This window comes from Mastigoproctus giganteus, chromosome 2 (genome assembly GCF_048544385.1).
Source record: "Mastigoproctus giganteus isolate SK-2022 chromosome 2, ASM4854438v1, whole genome shotgun sequence".
In the NCBI taxonomy this organism is placed as follows: domain Eukaryota; kingdom Metazoa; phylum Arthropoda; class Arachnida; order Uropygi; family Thelyphonidae; genus Mastigoproctus; species Mastigoproctus giganteus.
Genome location: NC_143576.1, coordinates 11,510,982 through 11,537,291, shown reverse-complemented (window position 1 = coordinate 11,537,291; position 26,310 = coordinate 11,510,982). Strand labels below are relative to the sequence as shown.

The following is a 26,310-nucleotide window of genomic DNA, read 5'->3' as shown; positions in this document are numbered from 1 at the left end:
GAGGAGTAATTCACTTGGTTAAGAAGCACATAGAATCTAAGATGGTGCACCCAGATGATGTGGGCAGCTAGTGCAATGTTGAGTCAGTTTGGTGTGATAGTAAGAATAGCATGATATGATATAATGACTATGATAGTATAACATAAGCACTAGGGAAAACTAAAACGAGAATAGATTTCTGTTATAGGCCAATTGGCTGTGATAGTATGATAGTGTGTGCAAGTAGATAGGAATGTCTTATAATGACATACTTTATAACTTTTCAGATATTAGCTGCATTTGGCAGGTTGGTCATTCACACAATACCAGAAATTTTCTGGATTTATTTGGATGACTGCTTTCTAGAGTAGCATGTTAGAAAGACAACAAGAGAAAGCAATACTCTTGATGAGATTATCAGCAGTGACTCATCATACATTAAGAATATCCAAATAAAGGAACCACTAGGTGCCAACGATCAGTATATTGATGTGGAATTTGCTTAAAGATGTAACTACTGTCAAAGGCAAAGGGAAGGGCCTTTGCTTTTGTAAAGGGAACCACAGTGATCTCAGATGGTTTAAATTATGTGTGGGGTTATAAATTAACAGGGAACGCAGAATCTAAGTCCAGACAATGAGGACACTAAGAGGATTATGCAAGTTAAGGCAGATTATGAGAGGTCCTTGGCTAAGAATGAAAATAAAAGTAGAAAAGAATTTTTTTTCTTATGTAGGAAAGGGCTGAACAGTGTTGGCTCACTGGATATGAATGGCATAGCAATTGATGATCCTGTTCAGGCTGCTGACAAATTAATAAATATTTTGTATCTGCATTCATGCATAAAGAAGTTTTCAGGGATGAAAACACCAGATGTACACCAAGTTATAACTGGGAGCTAAATGATTTTGTTATAATTGAGAAGAAAGTGGAAGAGAAATTGTTGAAGCTTAAAGTAAATGAATAAATGAGTTACTTAAAGTGTAACTATTCTTAATTCAATCTTGGGATGATGGGGTCTAGCTAGTTATATTACAAGAAGTAGCAAAAGATGTAAACAAACCCTGGTTTGTTTACCTCTTTAATTATGAGGCCATCTCTGATTCAGTGGAGATTACTATAGATTGGAGGCATGTACCTTCTATTCACAAAGGGGAAACAAAGGGTAATGTGAGCAATTATAGACCTGTAATGGTCCCTATGCTACTGCTGACAGCAGCAAAATAAAACTGTACTTCAAAACTGTAAAGTACACTGACAGTTCAGTCTTTAGTACTAATACATACTCTAATACTACCTGGCTAGCACTGTTAAAATCACAAGCACAGAAACAACTGCTGGTATCTAATAGACCCAAGCAGCACAATTATGGGTTAACTTAACAACATCGGCGCCTCCGTAGCCAGGTGGGAAGGAGCAGCAGTGTATAGCACACGCTTCTTGATTAGACTGGGGTTCGAGCTCGTCACCACCAAATACGGAGGATGTGGAAAGGTCAGGGATTGACCACTGCATATCCCGGAGCAATATGGCCTTAGTTGCTAATGCTCCTAAAAACCAAATAACAAATAACTTAACAACATCAATAATAAAACCAGACGTTTTGGGGAATTCTCTCCTTTTTCTGCTGATAATATATAACATATATTAAAATGTAAAGACCTGTAGAAATTGAATTCAAAATAGCACTACATGATGTTACTTCTATAAGAATACAAAATTTCTGAGAATTGCATCGTCTCTCCATCCCAAAGTTACTAAGTATAGTCCACCATCACAGTAGAATAGACTTCTTAGAGGTCTGTCATATATAGAAAGATATGCAAAGAAATATTTAACAGATTATCATCTATCCCCCCACCCATGGATTACCCTCTTTCACAACAACTCTGGCACTTGAACCCTTCACCCAGGCAAGGATCACAGATATTATCTACATGAAGTAATCAGCAAACGTGCACATCTGCGCAGGTCATAACATCAGTCTTGTCACAGTTTTGAAATCTCAGATGACTCTTGGGCTACCAATTAAGTATTCTTCTCAATTACATGTTTCCTCGTGGCTCCTTTTTTTCTGCCTTCTTAGAACAGGAATTACCTTCTCGGTACCTTTGTTTTTCTGCTAGAAGTATTATCATATGGTGTTTTGAATTCAGTTTTTAGTTTTCTCTTTGTTTACATTTTAATATATCCATTAGGTATTACCAACAGAATAAGGAGGCATAGTTTCCTGAAATGTCTGATTTTATTCATTTATTAATGTTATGTTAATTTAATTAAAGTTTCAGTGTGTGTGTTTTCCAAAGAATAAAAATAATTTTTTTCAATCTCAGTGTGGTGTGGCATAATTGAATGATTTTTATCCACATACTTTTATCTTATACATACAAAGTTTATATGCACTAACTTATAATATTCAAATTGTTTGTTCCCTGAGGAAAAAAATATGGATGGCATTTGCTTTTTCTTCAGTTAACGCCGACTATGACAGCAGAAGAATTGTGCCAGTATACAATATTTCATGCTGAAGTCAGGGAGCCGCTTGACAGCTTGGCAGTGTTTGAAATAGTCTGCAATGAAGAATTAGGTATGCTTTGAAAAAATTTGCAGTGATTGAAATAATGTACATTAAAAGAATATATTTATATATGTATATTATATTATATAGTTTAAGAAATATGAAAGGAGATAGGTGAAATAGTTGGTGTATAGGATGTCAAACCTAAAATAGGGATAGTAAAAATAATAATTAAAAAGTGAAGAGTGAAAGGTTAAAGAAGGTAAAGAACTATGTTATATTAATTTGAAAAGATTATCAGCAAATAAATGCAGAATTAAATGGAAAAAAAAGTATTTAAGCAAGAAAATTAAATAAAGTTATAAATAAAGGTATTAATCTAAATTTTATATTTAAAAGTATGTAAGAATTATTAGGGAGACATAAATAATGAAATGCAATAATACCAAGAATAAATTAGATGAGGTAGGTCATCATTGCCAACATCTTCAGATGGCTACGCACATAAAAAACTACCTTGGACAACATAACATTTTGAACCTACAGGTATTGTTGAAAGAGTCTAAATTAGGTAAGGAAAGACTCATAATTTGGATTCTTTTTTTTTTTATGAAAACCCCAAACATGAGAGGTATTAGAACCGATAGTACTTAGTACCGTGCTTGGGTTGGAGGTTGAGAAGATGAAAGAAGATATTTGTCGACATTAGACTTGAACTTCTGTAGACTGTAATTTTCAGGAAATACGTATGAAGGAAGGTTGTTCTAGAAAACAGCAGTTGAATGAATAAACGAGGAAGATGAAAAGTTGGTACTGGGAGTTTGAAGTCGGACAGTAAATGGATGCTGGCTGGTGCCGTCATGTGTTCGGACTGTTTTGAAAGAGAGAGCGGGAATTATACAAGCCAATTCAGAAGAACAGTGCTCGTGGGAGTATCTGTAGAAAAGGCATGCAGCAGAAACAGTATGTCTATGAGACAGTGAGTGGAGAGACTCCGTTAGAGAGGAGTCATTAATTAATCTAGCAGCCCTCTTCTGAATGGAATCTAGAAGCCTGAGAGAGGTTTTGAGGGTACTGCCCCAGATGTGGGAACAATATTCCATAGTAGGGCGTATTTGCGATTTGTACAGAGTGAACAGCTGTTTGGAAGAAAAGTACGCTGAGAATGAAGGAGAAAACCAAGTTTTTTTAGATGCAGAGGAAGCAATATTTGTTATGTGCTTGTGCCAAGAGAGATTAGAAGTCAAGGTAATCCCCAAAAGAGATATATCATTTTGCCTAGAAATCGGAGTGTCACTAAAGATAAGCATAGGAGCAGAAGAATCCTTTTTGCGAGATATAAGACAAGACTGAGAATTTTTTAGAAGGGTTGAAATCAACTAAGTTGTCTTTGCCCCACTGGAGAATTACCCGAAGATTGGCATTTAAGGAATTGGTAGCGGATTTTCGAGAAGTTGAAGCTGATTGAGCAGAACAAGGTTTCTCAAAATGGAAAGTGGAATGCAGTGTGCTATCATCGGAAAAACTATGGATAGGATTTCCAGTCAATGGAAAAAGGTCATTAATATACAAGAGGAAAAGAGTGGGGGAAAGAACTGAACCTTGGGGACACTGGCATTAGTGGAGAAGTTAGAAGAGAGAGAGCCATCTATCATCACCCTCAGTGAGCGATCAGAGAGAAAACTGGATAATCAATTACTAAAAACAGTTGGCAAACCATAAGATGGAAGCTTGTTTAGAAGACCTTTATGCCAAACACGATCAAAAGCCTTTGAGATGTCAAGAGCAACTACTTGTGTTTCACCTAACCTTTCCATTGAATTAGTCGTAAATGGGTAACATAAACCAGAATATCACCAGTGGATTGACACTGACGGAATCCATACTGATGATCGTTGATCAGACGGAAGGTTTCTAGGTAGTTTAAGAGTTGGCGGTTAATTGATTTCTCCATTACTTTAGAAAGAGTAGAAGTAAATGTAATAGGACGATAATTGGATGGGAGGGATTTGTCACCCTTTTTAGGAACTGGCTGGATATGAGCAAATTTTCAAGCAGAAGGAAAAACACCTTTGGAATAAGAAAGTGAAAAAAGGCAGCAGATAATAGGAGTAAGTTCAGGAGCACAGGTTTTGAGCACAAGTGGAGAAATACCATCGGGACCTGGAGCTTTCTTAGCATCAAGATTCGTCAAAATCCTTTTGACAGAAGACTATAGGAGGCATTGAATGGAGCATGGTGGGAGGTGTTTTACCAAGATCTTTAATACATGAGTTGGAAGAAAAATGGGATGCTAGCAGGTCAGCTTTATCCTTGGCTGAAGTGACAACAGAACCATTTGGTTTTTACAGAGTTGGTAGCAGAGACGGGCAAAAGGTGCGGCCAATAGCTTTGGCAAGAGACCAGAATGCTCGGATACCATTAGAGAAAGAAGCAAGTTTTCCACTCTTAGTCTGTTCAAAATCAAGTTTGGACTGATTAATAACTGCTTTGCAATTGGAAACAAACCAGTTACGATATGCAATGTTCTTCTCTTGAACAGCCTTAGCACATTTATAGGAAAACCAAGGTTTGGATAAAGGATGAGATTTTAAAGTGGAGTGTGGAATAAAGGATTCCATTCCTACAAGAATAATTTCACTGACACGATCTGAACAAACGTTGACATCAGAAGTTTTGAAATGGTAATCATGACCAAGAAAAGGAAGAAAATAAATCTTGCAGGTCATCTCATTTTGCATTCTTGTAATGCCAAACAATACATGCCATGAGATAAAGGCTCCATTGGAGAAGAGACAATCACCAAGTTGTGATCTTGAGGTGCTTAAAGGACCACTCATTTCAACCATGTACTTAGAAGGGTTGTTTGTGAGAAAAAGATCAAGCTATTGGCTGTATAGTTAGGATTGTCTGTTATCCTTGTAGGTAAATGAAAAATCTGTGCAAGGTCATTAGTAATTGTAAAAGCCTCAGTATCTTGACCAGCTGGGCTGGTGTGACTAGAAAACGGAAGCCAGCTGGAGTTGTGAACATTAAAATCTCCAAGGAAAATTACCTCACTGTTAGGAAAGTTAGACTGGAGAAAGTCAAGTTGCAAAGAGAGCAAGTTAAAGAGTGCCAAGTGATTAGTGGAGTTGGGAGAACGGTTGAGACAACAGATGAATTTGACACAATGAGGTAGAGAGATTTTAAGCCAGAGAAGATCGAAGAGAAGAGATTCCAAATTATCAATTTTCTGACAGGGAATATCAGAATGGACATATGCACAAGTACCACCTTTGAGGCGAAAGGAATCATACAGTGAATAATTTGGGCAACGAGATGAGCAGTAGTTAAATCAACCGATAACTGAGATTCTGTCAGAAAAAGTATATGGGATTCGGCAGACTGCAAGTTTAGTTTGACAATTCATGGTGTATTCAGTAGTAAGAAAAAGTGGGAGGGGGTTCATGCTGTATGAAGTAATGAAATTTTTGGATATGGCATACACATGGTAGTAAGCATATACCCAGATCCTTGACATAACATGGCCTCGACAATGCCCCCTGCATACACACTACTCGGACTCCCTCCAGTCACTATCTGGCAGAGTAGAGGTAGCAAGATTATACAATAGCTGATCCGGAAGCCTCCTAAAGTCTAGTTATTCAAGGGTGGAATTTGAATCAGTAGTAGTATAGTGGGTAGTCTACTATGTATGTGATTATAAATTGCAAGTAGTTCAGTAGATTAATTAAGCAAAATATTTAAAAGTATTCCCTGAGATTGTATATTTGTATTGTGAAAGATGTGGGGACGGGGAGACAGAATAAAATTTGGTAATACAAGGGGAAAAACAAAGTTGTAGTAGACTATATGAAATGCTGAAGATAGTGGGTAGTCACTAATAAAGAATACTCACACGTACTCTTCTTCGTCTTCCCATGTTTATATGGGGTCGGTATTTCCGTCCAGGCGCCTCCGTAGCCAGGTGGGAAGGAGCAGCAGTGCGTAGTACACGCTTCTTGATTAGACCGGGGTTCGAGCCCGTCACCACCAAATACGGAGATGCGGAAAGGTCAAGGGAATGACCACCGCATATTCTCGGAGCAATATGGCCTTAGTTGCTAATGCTCCTAAAAAAAAAAAAAAAAAAAAAAAGCATTTCCATCCTTAATTCTTTTCCTTCATTCCTCCCTATCCTGGGCTTTCTCTCTCCTCCATCCTCTCTCTTTTAAATCCTCTGCCACCTTGTCCTTCCATCTCAGCTTAGGTCTCCCCCTCTTACTCTTCCCTATCACCTCCAACTTTTCACACCTCTTCCCCACGTACTCTTCACTTCTTTGTTCCACATGTCCAAGCCACCTCAACCAAGATTCCTGCATTTTTTTACTCAGAGGCCCCACTTTAACCGTACCTCTGATGTAGTCACTTCTTATCCTGTCCTTCCTCGTCACACCACACATCCATCTTAGCATCCTCATCTCCCCCACTTCCATCTTCTTCTCCTGGACCCGTGTAATCGCCAATGTCTCAGCACCGTACATCAATGCGGGTCTAACCACAGTTTTATACACTCTTCCCTTCATTCTACAATTTACTTTCTTATCACACAGCACCCCACTCATCTTTCTCCAGTTCAACCATCCACATTGCACTCTGCTGTATTTCTGCACTTAGTCCTCCATCCCTCAACGTTCGATCCCAGATACTTAAATTTCGAAATTGATGGTACCTTTTCCTCCTGTAGTTTTATAGAACTCTCATCTTCTCCATTCAATACCATATATTCTGTCTTTGTTCTACTTATCCTCATGCCTCTCTCTCTTCCAATGCTTTCCTCCAATACTCACACATACTGGGAGTGTAAAATGCAATCTCTAACTTCAGAGCCTTGGCTTAAGAAAGTAGTAGAAAATAGTTTGGCAGACTTAAGTAGAAAATAGGTAGTTAATAATATAATAGTGTATTGGTATGTACGTGCAGTGCTTTTTTTGGGATGGTACGGTGTACCGGCACCTTTATTAACAGTGACGTGTGACATTTGGATGCAGTGCACTTCAAAATTTGTAATGTTCCATAATTTTTTTTTCACATGTTTACTTATTATTCAAATAAGCTTAAAATTATTTAACTAAATTTGCATTTTTTACTCTCTATTTTTAAGATATTTTCTATAAAAACTGTATAATCATTTTTATAATTATGAATTACTCAGTCGGGTCTCTGTTTAATGAAGTCCTTTTATAGCGAATTATTTTGAATTCCCCTTGGAAGTTACATTTAAAATAGTTTCCGTTGAGCGAAAAAAAATTTTCATATAGCAAATGGATTAAGAGCGAATTAACTCAGTATGCACTGTTCGCATTTCTGGCCTTCAGACAATTAGTGCTGCTGTGCCAATTAAGAGAGCTAACGCATTCTACAACTTAGTGATACCTGGTAAAACCTATCCGACCACCTGTCCCACATATGGAGTCGTCATGCTAGTCAGGAGTGAGCAGATCGTGTATTCCCAATGGGCTCTGGCCCACCCTTTACTGCAGTGGTGTGCAACCTTTTCCCGTATTCAAAAAAATTCAGTTAGATTTCTGTAGTGTGTTACATTTTCCATATCTTGTTACACGTAAAAGTAAAATTGAAATATTCGAAAATTTTATTAACTATAATACACAATTACATTTACTGAACAAAACATTTTATGAGAGTTTTTTTGTTAATTAACAAAATTTAAAAAGTTGTTTTAGTTCTACTTATCCTCATTCACCATCCTCGCGGGCCGTAGGTTGGACATCTTTTTGAATCAGCTGTAAGCACCCCGTTCGAGAATTAGAAAAGTGATTTTCTTTTACCCCGACAAATAACCATCTGTTGTTTCGCAGAAGTGTGTTATCCACATTTTTCTGTAAAATTTCCTTATCTCTGTTTACATGGTCACAGTACCTGAATATCCGAATGACACCGACATTTTGGATAGTTTTAAAAAAAAGAAAAGAAAAATTTCAAATTTAAGAATTAATGACAATACCGATGACGAGAGAAGTAAAACAAGGACAGCGAAGGTATTAATCCTTCTAGACGCGAATTGTTGGCATTTGGTGAAAGTGAAGTTAGAAATTGTCAATTAGGTTACAGTTAAATGAAAGAGATGCAATTCGTGGATTTCGAGGATACCTAATTGATAAAAAGGTTTCAGAAGAATTGAAGCATTTGATGAACACTCTGAGTATGATACCAATTTCATCGAGTGAATGTGAACGAGGATTTTCACAAATGAATCTGATCGCCAGCCCAACCAGCACTTTGTTGATGACAAAAACAGTTTCTTCACTACTGTTTCTTAAAATTGTAGGCCCACTGCTGACTCGCTTCGATCCAGCAAAATATGTCGCTTCGTGGCTGCTTAGGAAACATCATTCAGCAACTGACATGCAAAGAGGAAGAAAAGAAGTCTGCATAGGACAGGGGTCGGCAACCTTTCATCTCGCGAGCCGCATGTAGCTCTTTTAACATGTAACTGCAGCTCTTTAACTTTACAGCTCACATGAAGCACAGTTTGAAATGGAGTTAGAGGACTTCAAAATCAAGGACATGTGGAGTGCAAGACTAAAATGCCTTAAAACTGAAATCGAGGATTTGGAGAGGCAAAAGGCTGCCCTTGCAATTCTATGCAAATGGACAGCGATAGATGACTTTAAAATGCTGACCAAATTGTGTTTGATGCATGGAGTAGCTTACCGTACCCATATATTTGAAAACATTTGCATTTGGACTTCTCTCAGTTTTTGGTTCGACGTATTTCTGCGAGCAAATATTTTTGAATATGAACTATATTAAAAATAAATCAAGAAACCGTCGTCTGTACAATGCGAGCATGTTTAAAGCTTAGCGTGTTTAATTACAACATACTCGCATGATGTTGGAAGACACTTGCTCAAGAAGTTCATCAGCAAAAGTCACATTAATTTGTACCTAATTGGATGTTTGTTACGTTTTTTTCAGTATTAATAAAAATAATAATAAATATTTCAAAAAATATATATATTTTTTAATAAACACCTTCCCACTCTATTCTATTTCTTAAACAACTCTCGCCCCCCCCCCCCAGCTTGAGCTGATGTGCGGCTCTTCGGATTCTCTCTCTCTCTCTCTCTTTTTTTTTTTTTTTTAATTAGATCAAAAATTGCTGTTCACTCAAAAAAGTTGCCGACCCCTGGCATAGGGTGTCGGATGAGAACTTAATAAACTGTGTGTTAATACACTTAATTTGTTGTTCTTATTCAAAAAACATTACTACTAAAGTAACAATATCGGGAAAAAAAAATTTTCAGAGTACTTTTCATATCCTTTAAATTTTCAATTTTTCCTGATAGCAAAGAATGAGTACAAGCACCTATTTTTTAACAAAAAAAAGCACTGGGTATATGGTAGGGATAGGGAAGATAACTTTGGAATCAGGAACATTAAAAGATAAAGGAAAATTATTATTAGTACGTTAGTAATAGCAAATGATGCAAGAAAGCAAGCTCATACAGCATCAGTAAAAAAAAAAAATCACTTCCACATCACTTTCTCATCCTGTTAAGCAGTTTGTCTCCAGTTCTTCCTTGAACTTATTCAGGCTACCCACTTTCACAGTGCCAAATGGCAGCCTGTTCTGACAATCAACTACCTGCTGGCTGAAGGTAAACTTCTGGACACCTATCCAGCAACCATCATTAGTTTGATTTATGCTCCCTCATGTGTTTAATCTGAACAGCAAGGATGCCATCAGCATTAAGCTTACTAAGTCTATTCAAAGCCTTAATCACCTCAATCAGATCTTTTTGTAGGTGTTTGGTATCAAGACTGCCATTTACAGAGCTGAAGCCTTTCTAGCACTGTCTCTATTGGGAAATTCAACAGCCTGGAAAGCATTAGCATTAGGAGAGGCATATGATGCAAGAAAGCAAGCTTATGCAGCATCAGTCATAAAAAAAAAAAAAACACGTTCCCATTTCACCCCTCCGTTTGTTCCAAGTACCTGTCCAGCTCAGCCTTAAATTTATTTAAGTTGTGTCTTGGACACAACTTAAATAAATCCCTTGTTGTGTCTTGGACACAACAAGGGATGGAAGTCTGTTCAAATACCTGCTGGCTAAAGGCAAACTTCCGCACATCTATCCTACATCTGTCTTTCCTCAATTTCGATTTATGCCCTCTCAAGCGATTATTCTGAGCAAGAGGAAGAATCCCATCAGCATTGAGCATGCTCAAACCATTTAAGGCTTTGTACACCTCTATCAGATCACCTCGCAGGTGCTTAGTCTCCAGACACTGTAATTTGCAAAATTTAAGCCTTTCTTCATAAGAGCAACCCTTTGTTCCATTCACTAATCTTGTTGCCCTTCTCTGTACTCGTTCCAACTGCTCTACATCCTTCTTAAAATGAAGCCTCCAGATATGTATACAGTACTTAAGGTGTGGCCTAATCATTGCCTTATATAAGGGAATAATCACCTCCTTATCCCTGCTAGAAAAATTCCTGTATATCATTGACAAGACACTATGAGCTACTCTTGCAGACCATCTGCACTGCTCAGAAAACTTCATATCTGCCTGCACAATTACCCCCACGTCTTTTTTGTTCTCTACCACTGTCAGTGTAGTACCACAAAGTTGATACGTCACTCTGTCGTTGCTATTTCCCATATGTAGTACTTTACATTTATCAATATTGCTGAGAGGTGGCAAATGAAATTTGCCACCTCTCAGCCCATCTGCTCAACTTTTCTAGATCCTGTTGCTGCAGCATACTTTCATTAGTGTCCTTAACAACCCTGCAAACCTTTGTATCGTCTGCAAACTTGGACATTAAGCTTGATATACCATCATTGATATCATTTATAAATACAGAAAACAACAATGGACCCAATACTTAACCCTGAGGGACTCCACTAATAACATTAGTCCACGATGATTAGTGTCCATTGATTACCACTCTCTGTCTTCTCCCACTGAACCATCCGTTTATCCATAGCAGCAATTTGCCTCCAATACCACACTGCCCCAATTTGTGCAGCAGTCTTCCATGTGCAACAGTATCAAAATCCTTTCTAAGATCCAAATATATATCAAAGTTATTCCCTGCATCTAGTTCCTTTGTGACCACATCATAGTATCCAATCAAATTGGTCAGGCAAGACTTTCCCTTAACAAAACCATGCTGCGTCCGAGCTATAACTGAAGTCTTCTCTAGATGATCCTGTAGTGCTTCTTTAGCCAGTGCCTCCATTAATTTTCCTGGAACAAAAGTTAAACTAACAGGTCTATAATTACTTGTTTTGCCCTTTGTCCTCCTCTGCGAACTGGGGTCACATTTGCACATCTCCAGTCCATGGGTATCTCCCCTGAGTCCAAAGAAGCTCTCATAATTGTGGCTAAGGGTTTGCTTTCTTCCTTTGCTGCCTCCTTTAATATAACTGGATAGATCCCATCCACCCTGGGTGCCTTTTTTATGTTTACTTTCAACAATCTCTCCTCTACTTTCCTCTCAGTTATTACAAAATCATCCAGCTCACTGCCAGAGTTTAACTCACATCTGGCATACCCCTCCCTGAATAACTCCTCATGGGTGAATGTAGAACCAAAATACTCATTTAGTTTGTTAGCCAACTGAGCAGGATCATCAACAGTTGAACCATCAATATTCAGGGGACCAATCTGATTCATCCCTTTCCTTCTAGAGTTTACATAGGTAAAGAACTCTTTTCTGTTTTTCTTTGCATCCTTTGCCAAGGATTTCTCATAATCTGCCTTTGCCTGCCTAATCTCCTATGTGAATTGGTAACAGACCAGCTTATATCTATCATAGGTTTCCATGTCACCCATTAATTTATATGTATCCCATGCATTTTTCTTCTCTGCCATATGTCGTAGAGTAGCCAGAGAGTAGCCTGTGCGGCCGCAGCTATTTTGCAGCTCCTGGAGAACAGAAGTTTTTTCTGATTTATTTTCTGTTTTATTAGCTTAAATTGGCATATTTACTTATTTTCTAGAGTAGTTTTATATTGATAGTTACGATACTTAGTTTAAAGTTTAACTTGATAGAGATTTTGTGGGTATTACTTAGTATCGGTAACGGTATCAAATCCACGTGTTACAAATTGCAGCTCCGTTGAACGAGAGGTTTTTAACCGTATTTAGCCGATTTATTAACCAATTGTTATATCAAATTATTATCTATAAGTAGCTATAGACCTAGTCAGGATCCTTAGTGTATTCTAAATTGAGACAGCGAGATTTGAAAGTTAATCAATGCTTAAAAGAGTCCGTAGAAGTACCGTTCGTAATTACCACCATTGTAACACGATACAGCATATCCGGAATTCGATAGCATTAGCTTTGTATAGTATAGTGCATAATATAATATTGTCAATTAATCAGTAAATCTATTAATCTTGTTAAACTTCATTGTCAATTAAATTGTACTTTTAACTATATATATATAAAGGGAACTCGTAGATAACACTCGATACTGAAAAATAAATATAGCGTTATAACTGTGTTAGGATACAAGTTTAAGGTTTTAATTTTGTTCTGAAATTGTAATTTTATTGACATTAAATCGAAATCATGACTCAAACCAGAGCAGCAAAGCAAAAGGCTCAAGCTGATGAGAGTGCTGTGGCTCAGGGGAGAACTGAGGGGGGCAGTTGCCCTCTGAATCACAGCCTTTTAAGATGCACTGTTTGCTTGATGTTTGCGGAGCATTCGGGTACGGGACATGATACTGCCATGGGGGATGTCTTTGTGTGTGCACAATGCAAGGAGTGCAAGGAAATTAGGTGACAACTCAGCGTTGTTATGGGCCTATATGAGACCTTGAATGAAAGGGTGGATGCCCTCAAAGGAAATAAATTGAGGGTCCCATCAAGCTCTCAGCTGCCCACATCAACGCCACAGCTTGCACTCGGTCATCTTGCAACACTGAGGCAGCCCCCAAGGCAGAATGCGCTAGTCCCACAGGAACTAGTAGTTGTTGGTGACTCTGTTGTCAGGGAAACGGGGAACATGCTTTGTAAAAAGGATAGGTGGAACAGGACCAGGGTATGTCTGCCAGGAGCAAAGGTTGATGACGTTGTAGAGCGGATATCATCTTTTAAGGGCACAAAAGGTGATATAGTTGTACACGTTGGCACTAATGATATTAAGAGTAGGAGACCAGCGGAATTACTTAACAAGTACAGGTCACTGTTGAAAAAAAGCCGTGAAGTAGGGTTGAATTTGAAAGTGTCTGCAATTCTGCCCAGACACGATAGGAGGGAGTATATGATGAGAGCCTTGTCGATCAATTCGGCCCTGGAAAGATTGTGCAAGGCTCAAGGGGTAGAATTTTTTTCAGCCTGAACTGTACTTGTTAACAGGAGAGATTGCTTCTACAGGGATGGGATACACTTAAATAGAAAGGGTGCAAGAATATTTGCTGATGCTATCGACGCAGTGTTAGGTGGGTTGGAAAACTGCTAGCTTGGGGGGAGACAAAGACAAATAGATTAACAGTAGCCACTGGCAGAGGTGAAAGAGATTCTTGCACTGCTTTTATTGGAATGAGCAGAAGCCTGAAAAACAATGTGCAGGATATTTCAGAGACTGCTAGAAGTCATTGCGGTACAAGTAAACACATGGGTTGTGTTAGGGTAGCTAAGAATAGAAACAGGTGCATGTATACTTGCGTGTACACCAATGCTAGGAGTTTAGTAAATAAATTTGATCAATTTGAGGTTTTGCTCAAAACATCAAAGGCAGATATTGTTGGGATATCAGAGACATGATGTCACACAGATATAAGGAATGCAGAACTGGAATTTGGGGAGTACAATGTCTACAGAAAGGATAGACAGGACAGGAAGGGAGGAGGGGTTATGCTATTAGTTAAAAAAACACATAAAATCGAAGGAAGTGAAGCCAGTCGACATCGATGGACAGGGCAGTGTTGAGTCAGTTTGGTGTGACATAAGCATGGGTAAATCAAAATTGAGAGTAGGAGTGTGCTATAGGCCTAATGACTCTGATGAGTATAATAAGATACTGTACAGGGAAATAGAATGGGCCAGTAAATCAGAGAGTCTTATAATGGGGGATTTTAATTTCCCAGATATTGACTGGAATTTCTGGGTTGGTTACTCACACACTAGCAAGGCTTTTGTGGATTTATTGGATGATTGTTTTCTACACCAGCATGTTCGGGAGGCAACTAGAGGGAGTAATACTCTTGATCTGATTATCAGTAGTGATTCTTCGTACATTAAGAATCTGCAGATAAAGGAACCACTAGGTGGCAGTGATCACAGTGTGCTGAAGTGGGATTTACTCAAGGAGGTAACTACTATCAGAGGTAAAGGGAAGGGTTTTTGCTTTCGTAAAGGTGACTATGATGGGCTGAGACAGTATTTAAATTCTATACAGTGGGACGAACTGATGATGTTACCAACAGGCAAATTCAAAATGGGAAGCATTCAAGGAACTAATCTTGGAAGCTACCAGGCTTTACATACCAATCAAGAAATATTGTTCAAGGTTCAGGCCTAAATGGTTGTCAGATGAACTAATGAGACATATGGGAGAGGAGAAAAATGCATGGGATACATACAAATTAATGGGTGACATGGAAGCCTATGATAGATATAAGTTGGTCTGTAACCAAGTCACAAAGGAGATTAGGCAGGCAAGGGCAGATTATGAGAAATCCTTGGCAAAGGATGCAAAGAAAAACAGAAAAGAGTTCTTTACCTATTTAAACTCAAGAAGGAAAAGGATGAATCAGATTGGTCCACTGGATGTTGATGGTTCAACAGTTGAGGATCCTGCTCAGGTGACTAACAATCTAAAAGAGTATTTTGCAACTGCATTCACACATGAGGAGTTATTCAGGAAGGGGAATGTCGTAGGTGAAGTAAACATTGGCAGTGAGCTAAATGATTTTCTAATAACTGAGAGGAAAGTGGAGGAGAAATTGTTGAGGATAAACATAAAAAAGGCACCCGGGGTGGATGGTATCTATCCAGTTATATTAAAGGAGGCAGCAAAGGAAGTAAGCAAACCCCTAGCCATAATTATGAGAGCTTCTTTGGACTCAGGGGAGGTACCCATAGACTGGAGATGTGCAAATGTAACCCCAATTCACAAAGGAGGATCAAAGGCTGACACAAGTAATTATAGACCTGTTAGTTTAACTTCGGTTCCAGGAAAATTAATGGAGGCACTGGTTAAAGAAGCACTGCAGGATCATCTGGACAAGAATTCAGTTATAGCTCAGACACAACATGGTTTTGTTAAGGGCAGGTCTTGTCTGACCAATTTGATTGGATACTATGATGTAGTCACAAAAGAACTGGATGCAGGGAATAACTTTGATATTATATATTTGGATCTTAGAAAGGCTTTTGATACTGTTGCGCATGGAAGACTGCTGCACAAATTGGAGCAGTGTGGCATTGGAGGCAAATTGCTGCTATGGATATAGGGATGGTTGAGTGGCAGAAGACAGAGTGGTAATCAATGGACACTGCTCAACGTGGACTAATGTTATTAGTGGAGTTCCTCAGGGTTCAGTGTTGGGTCCATTGTTGTTTTCTGTATTAATAAATGATATAGATGATGGTATATCAAGCTTAATGTCCAAGTTTGCAGACGATACAAAGATTGGCAGGGTTGTTAAGGACAGTACTGATGCTATGCTGCTGCCACAGGATCTGGAAAGGTTGAGCAGGTGGGCTGGGAGGTGGCAAATGAAGTTTAACATTGACAAATGTAAAGTACTACATATGGCAAACAGTAACCCCCAGATCAACCAGAGAGTTGATACTACGCTGACAGTGGTAGAAAATGAAAAGGACCTGGGGGTAATTGTGCAGGCAGATATGAAGTTCTCTGAGCAGTGCAGACGAGCTGCAAGAGTAGCTCATGGTGTCTTGTCAATGATATACAGGAATTTTTCTAGCAGCGATAGGGATGTGATTATTCCCTTGTATAAGGCATTGGTTAGGCCACACCTTGAGTACTGTATACAGGTCTGGAGACCTCATTTCAAGAAGGATGTAGAGTTGCTGGAATGAGTACAGAGAAGGGCAACAAGATTAGTGAATGGAACAAAGGGTTGCTCTTACGAAGAAAGGCTTAAGTTTTGCAAATTACAGAGTCTGGAGACTGGGCATCGGCGAGGTGATCTGATAGAGATGTATAAGGCTTTGAATGGCTTGAGCATGCTCAATGCCGATGGGATTCTTCCTCTTGCTCAGAATAATCACCTGAGAGGACATAAATTCAAATTGATGAAGGACGGATGTCGGATAGATGTGCGGAAATTTGCCTTTAGCCAGTGGGCAGTTGGTTTGTGGAATAGACTTCCATCACTTGTTGTTGAAGTTGATAGCCTAAACAAATTTAAGGCTCAGCTGGATAGGTATTTCGAACGAACGGAGGGGTGAAATGGGAGTAGTGGTTGTGCTTTTTTTTTTTTTTTGGCTGATGCTGAATAAGCTTGCTTTCTTGCATCATATGCTGATGTCTCATTAGTTTATCTGACATCCATTTAGGCCTAAATCTTGAACAATATTTCTTAGATGGTATGAAAAGCATAGTAGCTTCCAAGATTAATTATTTCAGTACTTCCCATTTTGAATTTTTTGTTGGTAACATCATCAGCAAGTCCCACCGTATAGAATTTAAATACTGTCTAAGACCACTGTAGTCACCTTTATGAATGCAAATACCCGTCCCTTTACCCCTGATGGTAGTTACTTCTATGAGTAAATCCCACTTCAGCACAGCGTGATCACTGCCACCTAGTGGTTCCTTTATCTGCAGATTCTTAATACATGAAGAATCACTACTGATAATCAGATCAAGGGTATTACTCCCTCTAGTTACCTCTCGAACATGCTGATGTAGAAAACAATCATCCAATAAATCCACAAAAGCCTTGCTATAGTATGTGACCAACCCACAAATTCCAGTCAATATCTGGGAAATTAAAATCCCCCATTGTAAGACTCTCTTATTTACTGGCCCACTCTATTTCCCTGTACAGTTTCTTATTATACTCATCAGAGTCATTATGCCTATAACACACTCCTACTCTCAATTTTGATCTCCCAATGCTTATGTCACACCAAACTGACTCGACACTGCACTGTCCAGCGATGTCAACTGGCTTCACTTCCTTGGATTTTATGTGTTTCTTAACTAATAGTATAACCACTCCTCCCTTCTTATCCTGTCTATCCTTCCTGTACGCATTGTACTCCCCAAATTCCAGTTCTGCATTCCTTATATCTGTGTGACACCACGTCTCTGATATCCCAACAATATCTGCCTTTGATGTTTTGACCAATACCTCAAATTCATCAAATTTATTTACCAAACTCCTAGCATTGGTGTACATGCAGGTATACATGCACCTGTTCCTATTCTTAGCTACCCTATCACAACCCATGTGTTTACTTGTACTGCAATGACTCCCAGCAGTCTTGAAATACCCTGCATCTTGTTTTCCAGGCTGCTGCTCATTCCAATAGAAGCAGTGCAAGAATCACTTTCACCTCTGCCAGTGGCTACTGTTAGTCTATTAGTCCTTGTATCCCCCCAAGCTAGCAGTTTTCCGACCCACCTAACACTGTGTCGATAGCATCAGCAAATATTCTTGCACCCTTTCTATTTAAATGTATCCTATCCCTGTAGAAACAGTATCCCCTGTTAACAAAGTAAGGTGTTGAGGATTACAAGCCTATTGGGGAGCCCTCATGAGATAAGTAAATAGATGAGCTCTGTTAGGGATACTAAGAGCAAAAAACAGGTGCCACATATAGTTGCTTGTACACTAATAACTAGGAGTATAGTAAACAGAATGGATGAATTTGAAGTACTGGTTGCCATCTAATGTGGATATCAGGGCTGGGGGAAGCGGGCCTGCAGGGCCTGTATTGCAGGCAAGCGCCACTACATGGTGGGTGCCATTTCGAAGTGTTAGTATGAAGTTTCAAATTTAATATGACTACAATCTTTACACAAAAAAAAAAAAAAAAAAAAAAAATTTTAATTTTATTCAATGGTCGGTGTATGAATTTATATATTTTTTAGAGATAATTTACATCTCTGTGCTGGTTTTCTGTAGTTGTTTGTGCTGCTAAAAGTTTACTGTGTCCACAGCTGTAAATCGCTGTGATCATCCAGCACTATAGGTGGAAGATATATTGAGGTGGTCACTATAATGCTTCTTGTTTATTACAAAAATATATACCCTTTATACATTATCCCACCTGGCAGTGTTATTGAAAAGGGAGTGCCTGTCTAGGGGTTCTAATTAGCTGAAGTATTGAATATTGAAGTATTGTTTATAAAACTTCTCTTTGGGAACTATTGTTTCTTGAAAGGAGTTGTTTTTAGCAGCACACTGTTCAATAGCTAAAAAGTGCTGTTTTGTTTTTTTTTTTTTTTTTTAATTTAATTTTGGTTCATGTGTACTTTGTCTGAGCGATTGATTTAGTTTTAACGTGTAAGTAGTTTCAATTTCTCTCTTTTTTTTTTTTTTTTTTTTTTAAATCACCTCAAAGAAAACAAATGAGCTAACAATAATGCAAGGAAGATGAAAAGCTATCGGAAAAACTTTTTATTGGAAACTAAATTGGATATTCTAATTCAGGCTAGTGCTAGATTTACATTACATTTAGTGGTTTTTAGTGCTTTGAAAAATCAACATTATCAGAAATTGTTAATGTAAATACAGTATACAGGTACCCCTGCTTAACGCTGATAATTCGTTCCCGATAAACAGAGCACTAAGTGAATCAGCACTAAGCAAGCACCGTATTCCCATAAAGTAACATATGTATTTGTGAGTTGCGGTCTATGCCATAGGATATTTCCTAATCAATAATAATTGGTAATAAATAGACGCACAAATGGTGGTCAAAATATTTAATATACAAAAATTTGTACATATAAAATATTCTATATTACATACATATATAATTATGTGGTAAGTAACTACATTACATATCAAAATTAAACTTAAAATGCCAATTAAAATCATGAATTTATTAATCTGATGGCCTGGGCTGTTGAGTTTTCATATCTTTGGACTGAAAAATGTGTCGACTTTGGGTTGTACTTGGTCTTGTTGTAAAAAATCATGTAAGGATTCATTTCTTTAAATTTCTTATTACCTTGGAACTTCGTTCCGTGGCAGAGTCGTTCTCCTGGAAATAATTGCACGTTTTTTCAAAGTGTTCAAAAGCTTTAATAAGTCCTTTTGCAGTCAGCGACTTAATTGGTTCTTCTTCTTTTGGATCTTGATCATCTTCGCTCTCAATTACGAGCTCTTGTTCTTTTGTCATTTCCGTGAGTTCTTCATTAGAGAGGCCATCCCTGCCGTTTTCGGTCATCATCAGTTTCGTCCAATCCTGCTTCTTTTCTGAGCTCAACAATTTGCTCTAACTTTTTCAACCGAATGATCAGGTTCTTGGGAATCCTTTATGCAACTCTTCCAAACTTTTCTCTACACTCCATTCATGATTTTCTGAGTCACTTCATCTCAGGCACTTGAAATGTTGTAGATGGCAGTTTTAATATTGGACTTCCAAAACTCCTTTAGGCATGGTACATTTTCAGCAGTGTTGATGGCTTTTAATAGCTTGGGAAAAAAAGGTGTTACTTATGTAATAAGCTTTAAATGTGGCAATAACACATTGGTCCATTGGTTGGATCGGATATGTAGTGTGTGGATGCATGTAAAAAAATTTTATATGATTGTTCAAGTCTTCTAAGCTTGCTTTGCTTGGATGTCGTCGCGTGTTGTCCATGATCAGAATTGCTTTGATTACAAAGCAATTCTTTGTAATATCTTTACAAAGAATTGCTTTGTATCTTTCTACTGTGGGACAGAAGAATTCAAGAGTATCAATCAACGAAAAGAAACGTGGTTACCCAAACTTTTTTATTAGCCTTCCAAATTACAGGTAGGTTTGATTTAGGGAAACCTTTAAAGAGTCCTTGGATTTCCAAATGGTAAACTAAAAGGGATTTTAATTTAAAATCTCCAAAAAAAATTCTGTTTCATCTATGTTAAAAACTTCTTGAGCAATATAACACCCCTCTTCAATAATTTTAACAAGTTATTTTTTGAAAGTTTCGGCTCCTTCTTGATCTGCACTTGCGGCTTCTCCCAGGATTGCTATGTTGTGTAGGTTATAGCGCTTTTTAAATCTATCAAACCAGCTCTTAGTAAAGTGTGTTAGTTGTCTGACGACACCAGGGGATTCCCCATCTCCATGTTGTATTCTTTGTGAGTGACACAACTCTGTGGAGGCCAGAGATTAAAAAAGTGTGTGGGGAGTTGTCTGTTGTGTAGTGTTATGATGTGAACAGGCAAAGTTTTTACGGCTCCAGCAAATAGAGAAGTTTTTGCTTTTTTATTGACTTAAATTGGCATATTAATTTATTTTTTTGAGTTGCTTTTTATTCCTAGTAACAATACTTTAGTTTAAATTGAATTTAGATAAGAGAGATTTTGTAGGTTATTACTTAGTGTCGGTAAGGGTATCAAATCCACGTGTGGACAGGTTTTGTAGCTCCCGCAAACGAAAGTTTTTAATTATACTTAGCCGCTTTATTGACTCAATTGTTAGATTAAATTATTTTCTATAAGTAGCTTATGGACCTAGTCAAGCTCCGTGGTTTATTTTGAATTTAGATAGCATAATTTGGAAAGTAAATAATACCACATGTCCGTAGATTAACAGTTCGTAACTTGCCGCCATTGTTATACGATACATGTGCTAGCGTAAGGTTTAACAGAAAACTGGATAAAGAGTATTGTAGTATCAATTAATCAGTAAAATTTATTAATCTTATTAAATTTCATTGTTAATTGAATTGTACTTTAACTAAATAAATACAGCGACTTAGTTTTTACAAACGTAACATCATAAATTAATACATATAAGTTGACAGGGGATAAGAAAGTCATATAATGTCACTCGGAGATAACATTCAATACCGAAACACACACACACACACACATATATATAGTGTTATAGCTGCATTGGGATTTAAGGTTAAATTTTATTGAACTTGAATAGAAATCATGACTCATACCAGAGCAGCAAAGCAAAAGGCTCAAGCTAATGGAAGTACTGTGGCTCAGGGGAGAATTGAGGGGGGGAAGCTGTCCTCTGAATCAGTCTATTGAAATGCGCTGTTTGTTTGATGTTTGTGGAGCAATCAAGAATGGGACATAATATTGCCAAGGGGAATGTCTTTGTGTGTGTGTGTGTGTGTGCACGATGTAAGGAGTACGAGGAAATCAGGCGCCAACTCAGCATTGTTATGGGCTTATATGAGAGCTTCAAGGATAGGGTGAATGCCCTCGAAGGATTTAAATTGAGGGGCCCATCAAGCTCTCAGCTGCCCACATGCAACACAGCAGCAAATCTCAAGGCAGAATGAGCTGGTCCCAAAGGAACTAGCTGTTATAGGTGATTCTATTGTCAGGGAAACGGGGAACATATTGTGCAAAAAGGATAGATGGAACAGGACCAGGGTATGTCTGCCAGGGGTAAAGATTGATGATGTTGTAGAGCAGATATTTTTTAAGGGTACAAAGTTTAACGTGTACAACATATTGTTGTACACGTTAGCACTAATGACATTAAGAGTAGGAGACCGGCGGAATTACTTCACAAGTACAAGTCGATGGTGAAAAAAAGCCATGAGTTAGGGTTGAATTTGAAATAGTCTGCAATTCTGCCCAGACGCGATAGGAGGGAGTATATGATGAGAACCTTGTCAATCAATTCGGCCCTGGAGAGATTGTGCAAGGCTCAAGGGTTAGAATTTTTCTCAGCCTGGTCTGTGCTTGTTAACAGGAGAGACTGCTTCTACAGGAATGGGATACACTTAAATAGAAAGGATGCAAGAATATTTGCTGATGCTATCGAGACAGAGTTAGTTGGATCGGAAAACAGCTAGCTTGGGGATACACGGACTAATAGATTAATAGTAGCCTTAGGTAGAGGTAAAAGTGAGTCTTGCACTACTTCTATTGAAATGCAATTTAGCAGCAGCCTGGACAGGCAATGGGGATTTCCAGGACTGCTGGGAGTCATAGTGGAACTATAAAAGACATGGGCTTTGTTAGGGTAACTAAGTATACTTGGTATACTTGCATGTACACCAATGCTAGGAATATAGTTAATAAATTCGATGAGCTTGAAGTGCTAGTCAATACATCAAAGGCAGATATTGTTGGGATATCGGAGACATGGTGTCACACAGACATAAGCAGTGCAGAACTGGAATTTAGGAAGTACAATGTGTACAGAAAGGATAGACAGGACAGAAAGGGAGGAGGGGTTATGCTGTTAGTTAAGAAACACATAAAATCTAAGATAGTGCATCCAATTGATGTGGGTGGACAATGTAATGTTGAGTCTGTTTGGTGTGACATATGCACTGGGAAAGGAAAAATGAGACTAGGTGCGTGTTATAGGCCAAATGAATCTGATGAATATAATGAGCAATTGTGCAGAGAAATAGAGTGGGTCAATAAATCAGAGTGTCTTATATTGGTGGATTTTAATTTCCCAGAGATTGACTGGAATTTGTGGGTTAGTCACTCACACACTAGCAAGGCTTTTGTGGATTTATTTGATGATTTTTTTTGTCTTCTACAGCAGCATTTTCGGGAGGAAACTAAAGGGAGTAATACTCTTGATCTGATTATCAGTAGTGATTCTTCATGCATCAAGAATCTGCAGATAAAGGAGCCACTAGGTGGCAGTGATCACAGTGTGTTGAAGTGGGATTTACTCAAAGAGGTAACTACCATCAAGGATAAAGGGAAGGGTTTTTGCTTTCGTAAAGGTGACTACGGGTGGTCTGAGACAGTATTTAAATTCTATACGGTGGAATCAACTGATGATGTTACCAACAGCAAATTCAAAATGGGAAGCATTCAAAGAATTAATCTTGGAAGCTAATAGGCTTTTCATACCAACTAAGAAATATTGTTCAAAGATTTAGGCCTAAATGGATGTCAGATGAACTAATTAGACATGTGACAGAGAACAAAAATGCATGGGATACATATAAATTAACATGTGACATAGCTGCTCCGTAACCAAGTTACAAAGGAGGTTAGGCAGGCAAAATCCGATTACGAGAAATCTTTGGCAAGGGATGCAAAGAAAAACAGCAAGGAATTCTTTACTTATGTAAACTCTAGAAGGAGGGCGCCTCCGTAGCCAGGTGGGACAGAGCAGCAGTGCGTAGCACACGCTTCTTGATTAGACTCGAGGTTCGAGCCCGTCACCACCAAATACGGAGGATGCGGAAAGGTCAGGGAATAACCACCACATATCCCAGAGCAATATGGCCTTAGTTGCTAATGCTCCTAAAAACCAAATAATAAACAAACAAACTCTAGAAGGAAGGGGATGAATCAGATTGGTCCACTTGATATCGATGGTTCAACTGTTGATGATCCTGCTCAGATAGCTAACAAACTAAATGAATATTTTGCATCGACATTCACACATGAGGAATTCAGTGAGGGGAATGCCAGAGGTGTATTCAACTCTGGCAGTAAGCTAGATAATCTTGTAATAACTGAGAGTACAGTGGAGGAGAAGTTGTTGAAGATAAATACCAGAAAGGCACCTGGGGTGGATGGAATTTATCCAGTTATATTAAAGGAGGCGGCAAAGGAAGTAAGCAAACCCTTAGCCATAATTATGAGAGCTTCTCTGGACTCAGGGGAGATACCCATGGACTGGAGATTAGCAAATGTGACCCAAATCCACAAAGGAGGATCAAAGGGAGACACAGGTAATTGTAGTCCTGTTAGTTTAACTTCTGTTCCAGGGAAATTACTGAAGGCACTGGTTAAAGAAGCATTGCAGGGTCATCTAGACAAGACTTCAGTTATAGCTCGGACACAGCATAGGTTTGTTAAGGGGAAGTCTTGTCTGACTAATTTGATTGGATACTATGATGTAGTCACAACGGAACTGGATGCAAAGAATAAATTTGGTATCATATATTTGGATCTTAGAAAAGCCTTTGATACTGTTGCACTTGGAAGACAGCTGCATAAATTAGAGCAGTGTGGCATTGGAGGCAAATTGCTGCTATGGATAAAGGGATGGTTGAGTGGGAGAAGACAAAGAGTGGGAATCAATGGACACTGCTCTTCGTGGACTAATGTTATTAGTGGAGTCCCTCAGGGTCCATTGTTGTTTTCTGTATTTATAAATGATATTGATGATGGTGTATCAGGCTTAATGTCTAAGTTTGCAGATGATACGAAGGTTGGCAGGGTTGTTAATGACAGTATACTGCTGCAACAGAATCTAGAAAAGTTGAGCAGATGGGCTGAGAGGTGGCAAATGAAGTTTAACATTGACAAATGTAAAGTACTACATATGGGAAGCAGTAATCCCAGAGTAACGTATCAACTCTCTGGTGCCAGACTGACAGTGATAGAGAATGAAGAGGACCTGCGGGTAATTGTGCAGGCAGATATGAAGTTTTCTGAGCAGTGCAGACGGTCTGGAAGAGAAGCTCATGGTGTCTTGTCAGTGATATACAGGAATTTTTCTAGCAGGGATTATTATTATTATTATTATTATTAGCCATAAGGTGCAAGGAAGCCTGAGCCAAAAGAAAAAAAAAAAAATTCTGAATGAGAGAGAGAGAGAGAGAGAGAGAGAGAGAGAAGTAGAAGGGAATCACCAAGAAAGAAAAGAATGATGATATCCAGCTTAGGATATCCTGGGTCTGCCAAGCCCATACTCACCAGATGTGAGCCCCTGGGGTAAGGTGATTATCCCCCTGTATAAGGCAATGGTCAGACCACACCTTGAGTACTACAGGTCTGGGGGCCTCATTTTAAGAAGGATGTAGAGCTGTTGGAACGAGTACAGATAAGGGCAAAAAGATTAGTGAATGTAACAAAGGGTTACTCTTATGAAGAAAGGCTTAAGTTTTGCAAATTACAGTGTCTGGAGACTTGGCACCTGCGAGGTGATCTGATTGAGGTGTATAAAGCCTTGAATGGTTTGAGCATACTCAATGCTGATGGAATTCTTCCTCTTGCTCAGAATAATCGCCTGAGAGTGCATAAATTCGAATCGAGGAAAGACGGTTGTAGTATAGATGTGCAGAAGTTTGCCTTTAGCCAGCGTGTGGTTGATTGCTCTAACAAACTTCCATCTGTCGTTGTAGAAGTTGATAGCTTAAATCTATTCAAGGCAGAACTTGACAAACATTTGGAGCAAGTGGATGGGTGAAATAAGGGGTTTTTTTTTTTTTTTTTTTTTTTTTTAGGCTGATGCTATATAAGCTTGCTTTCTTCATCATGTGCCTTTGCTAATGGTTGTTGTTTCTCTGACCATTTAGCTATTGGGACCCACCGTTGCCAACACTTTGCTACGAGGAAGCAGGTCAGGCACTCAGTAGATTATTTAAGTACTCTGGCAGGCTCCACCACCTAATTTCCATGGATTTCAGTGGCAAGGCCTAAAAAAAAAAGGGGATGTACACTAGAATTTGGCCAAAAGAGATTCATAAGAAAACTGTAGAATTTAGCATTGATTAGAATTTAGTGGCATTGTTAAGGGATGTACTTGGTCAGTTTAGTGAGAGTGGGGGAGAGACTGAAGACTGGGAGAAAACATATAGAAGAATAGGGATAATAGAGTTGGCATCCCCAAAGAGGTCAGTGGAGACGAGCCCTACCTAAGCAGGAAGGAGAGGAGACAGAGACCTGTCTCCTTCCTCCCCTACCCGGGAATGGG

At 38.6% G+C, this 26,310-nt stretch overlaps 1 protein-coding gene across 6 annotated transcripts in view; it reads left to right on the top strand.

The window, feature by feature from the left end:
- RhoGAP15B (RhoGAP_ARAP and RA_ARAPs domain-containing protein RhoGAP15B) overlaps positions 1-26,310 on the top strand; it is a 228,669-nt gene that overhangs the window by 142,780 nt on the left and 59,579 nt on the right. For all 6 annotated transcript variants that reach the window (XM_090388206.1, XM_090388203.1, XM_090388207.1 and 3 more), the window contains exon 14: positions 2,452-2,566. In XM_090388206.1, coding sequence (XP_090244332.1) covers positions 2,452-2,566 — 115 coding nt within the window. The remainder of the gene's footprint in view (positions 1-2,451; positions 2,567-26,310) is intronic.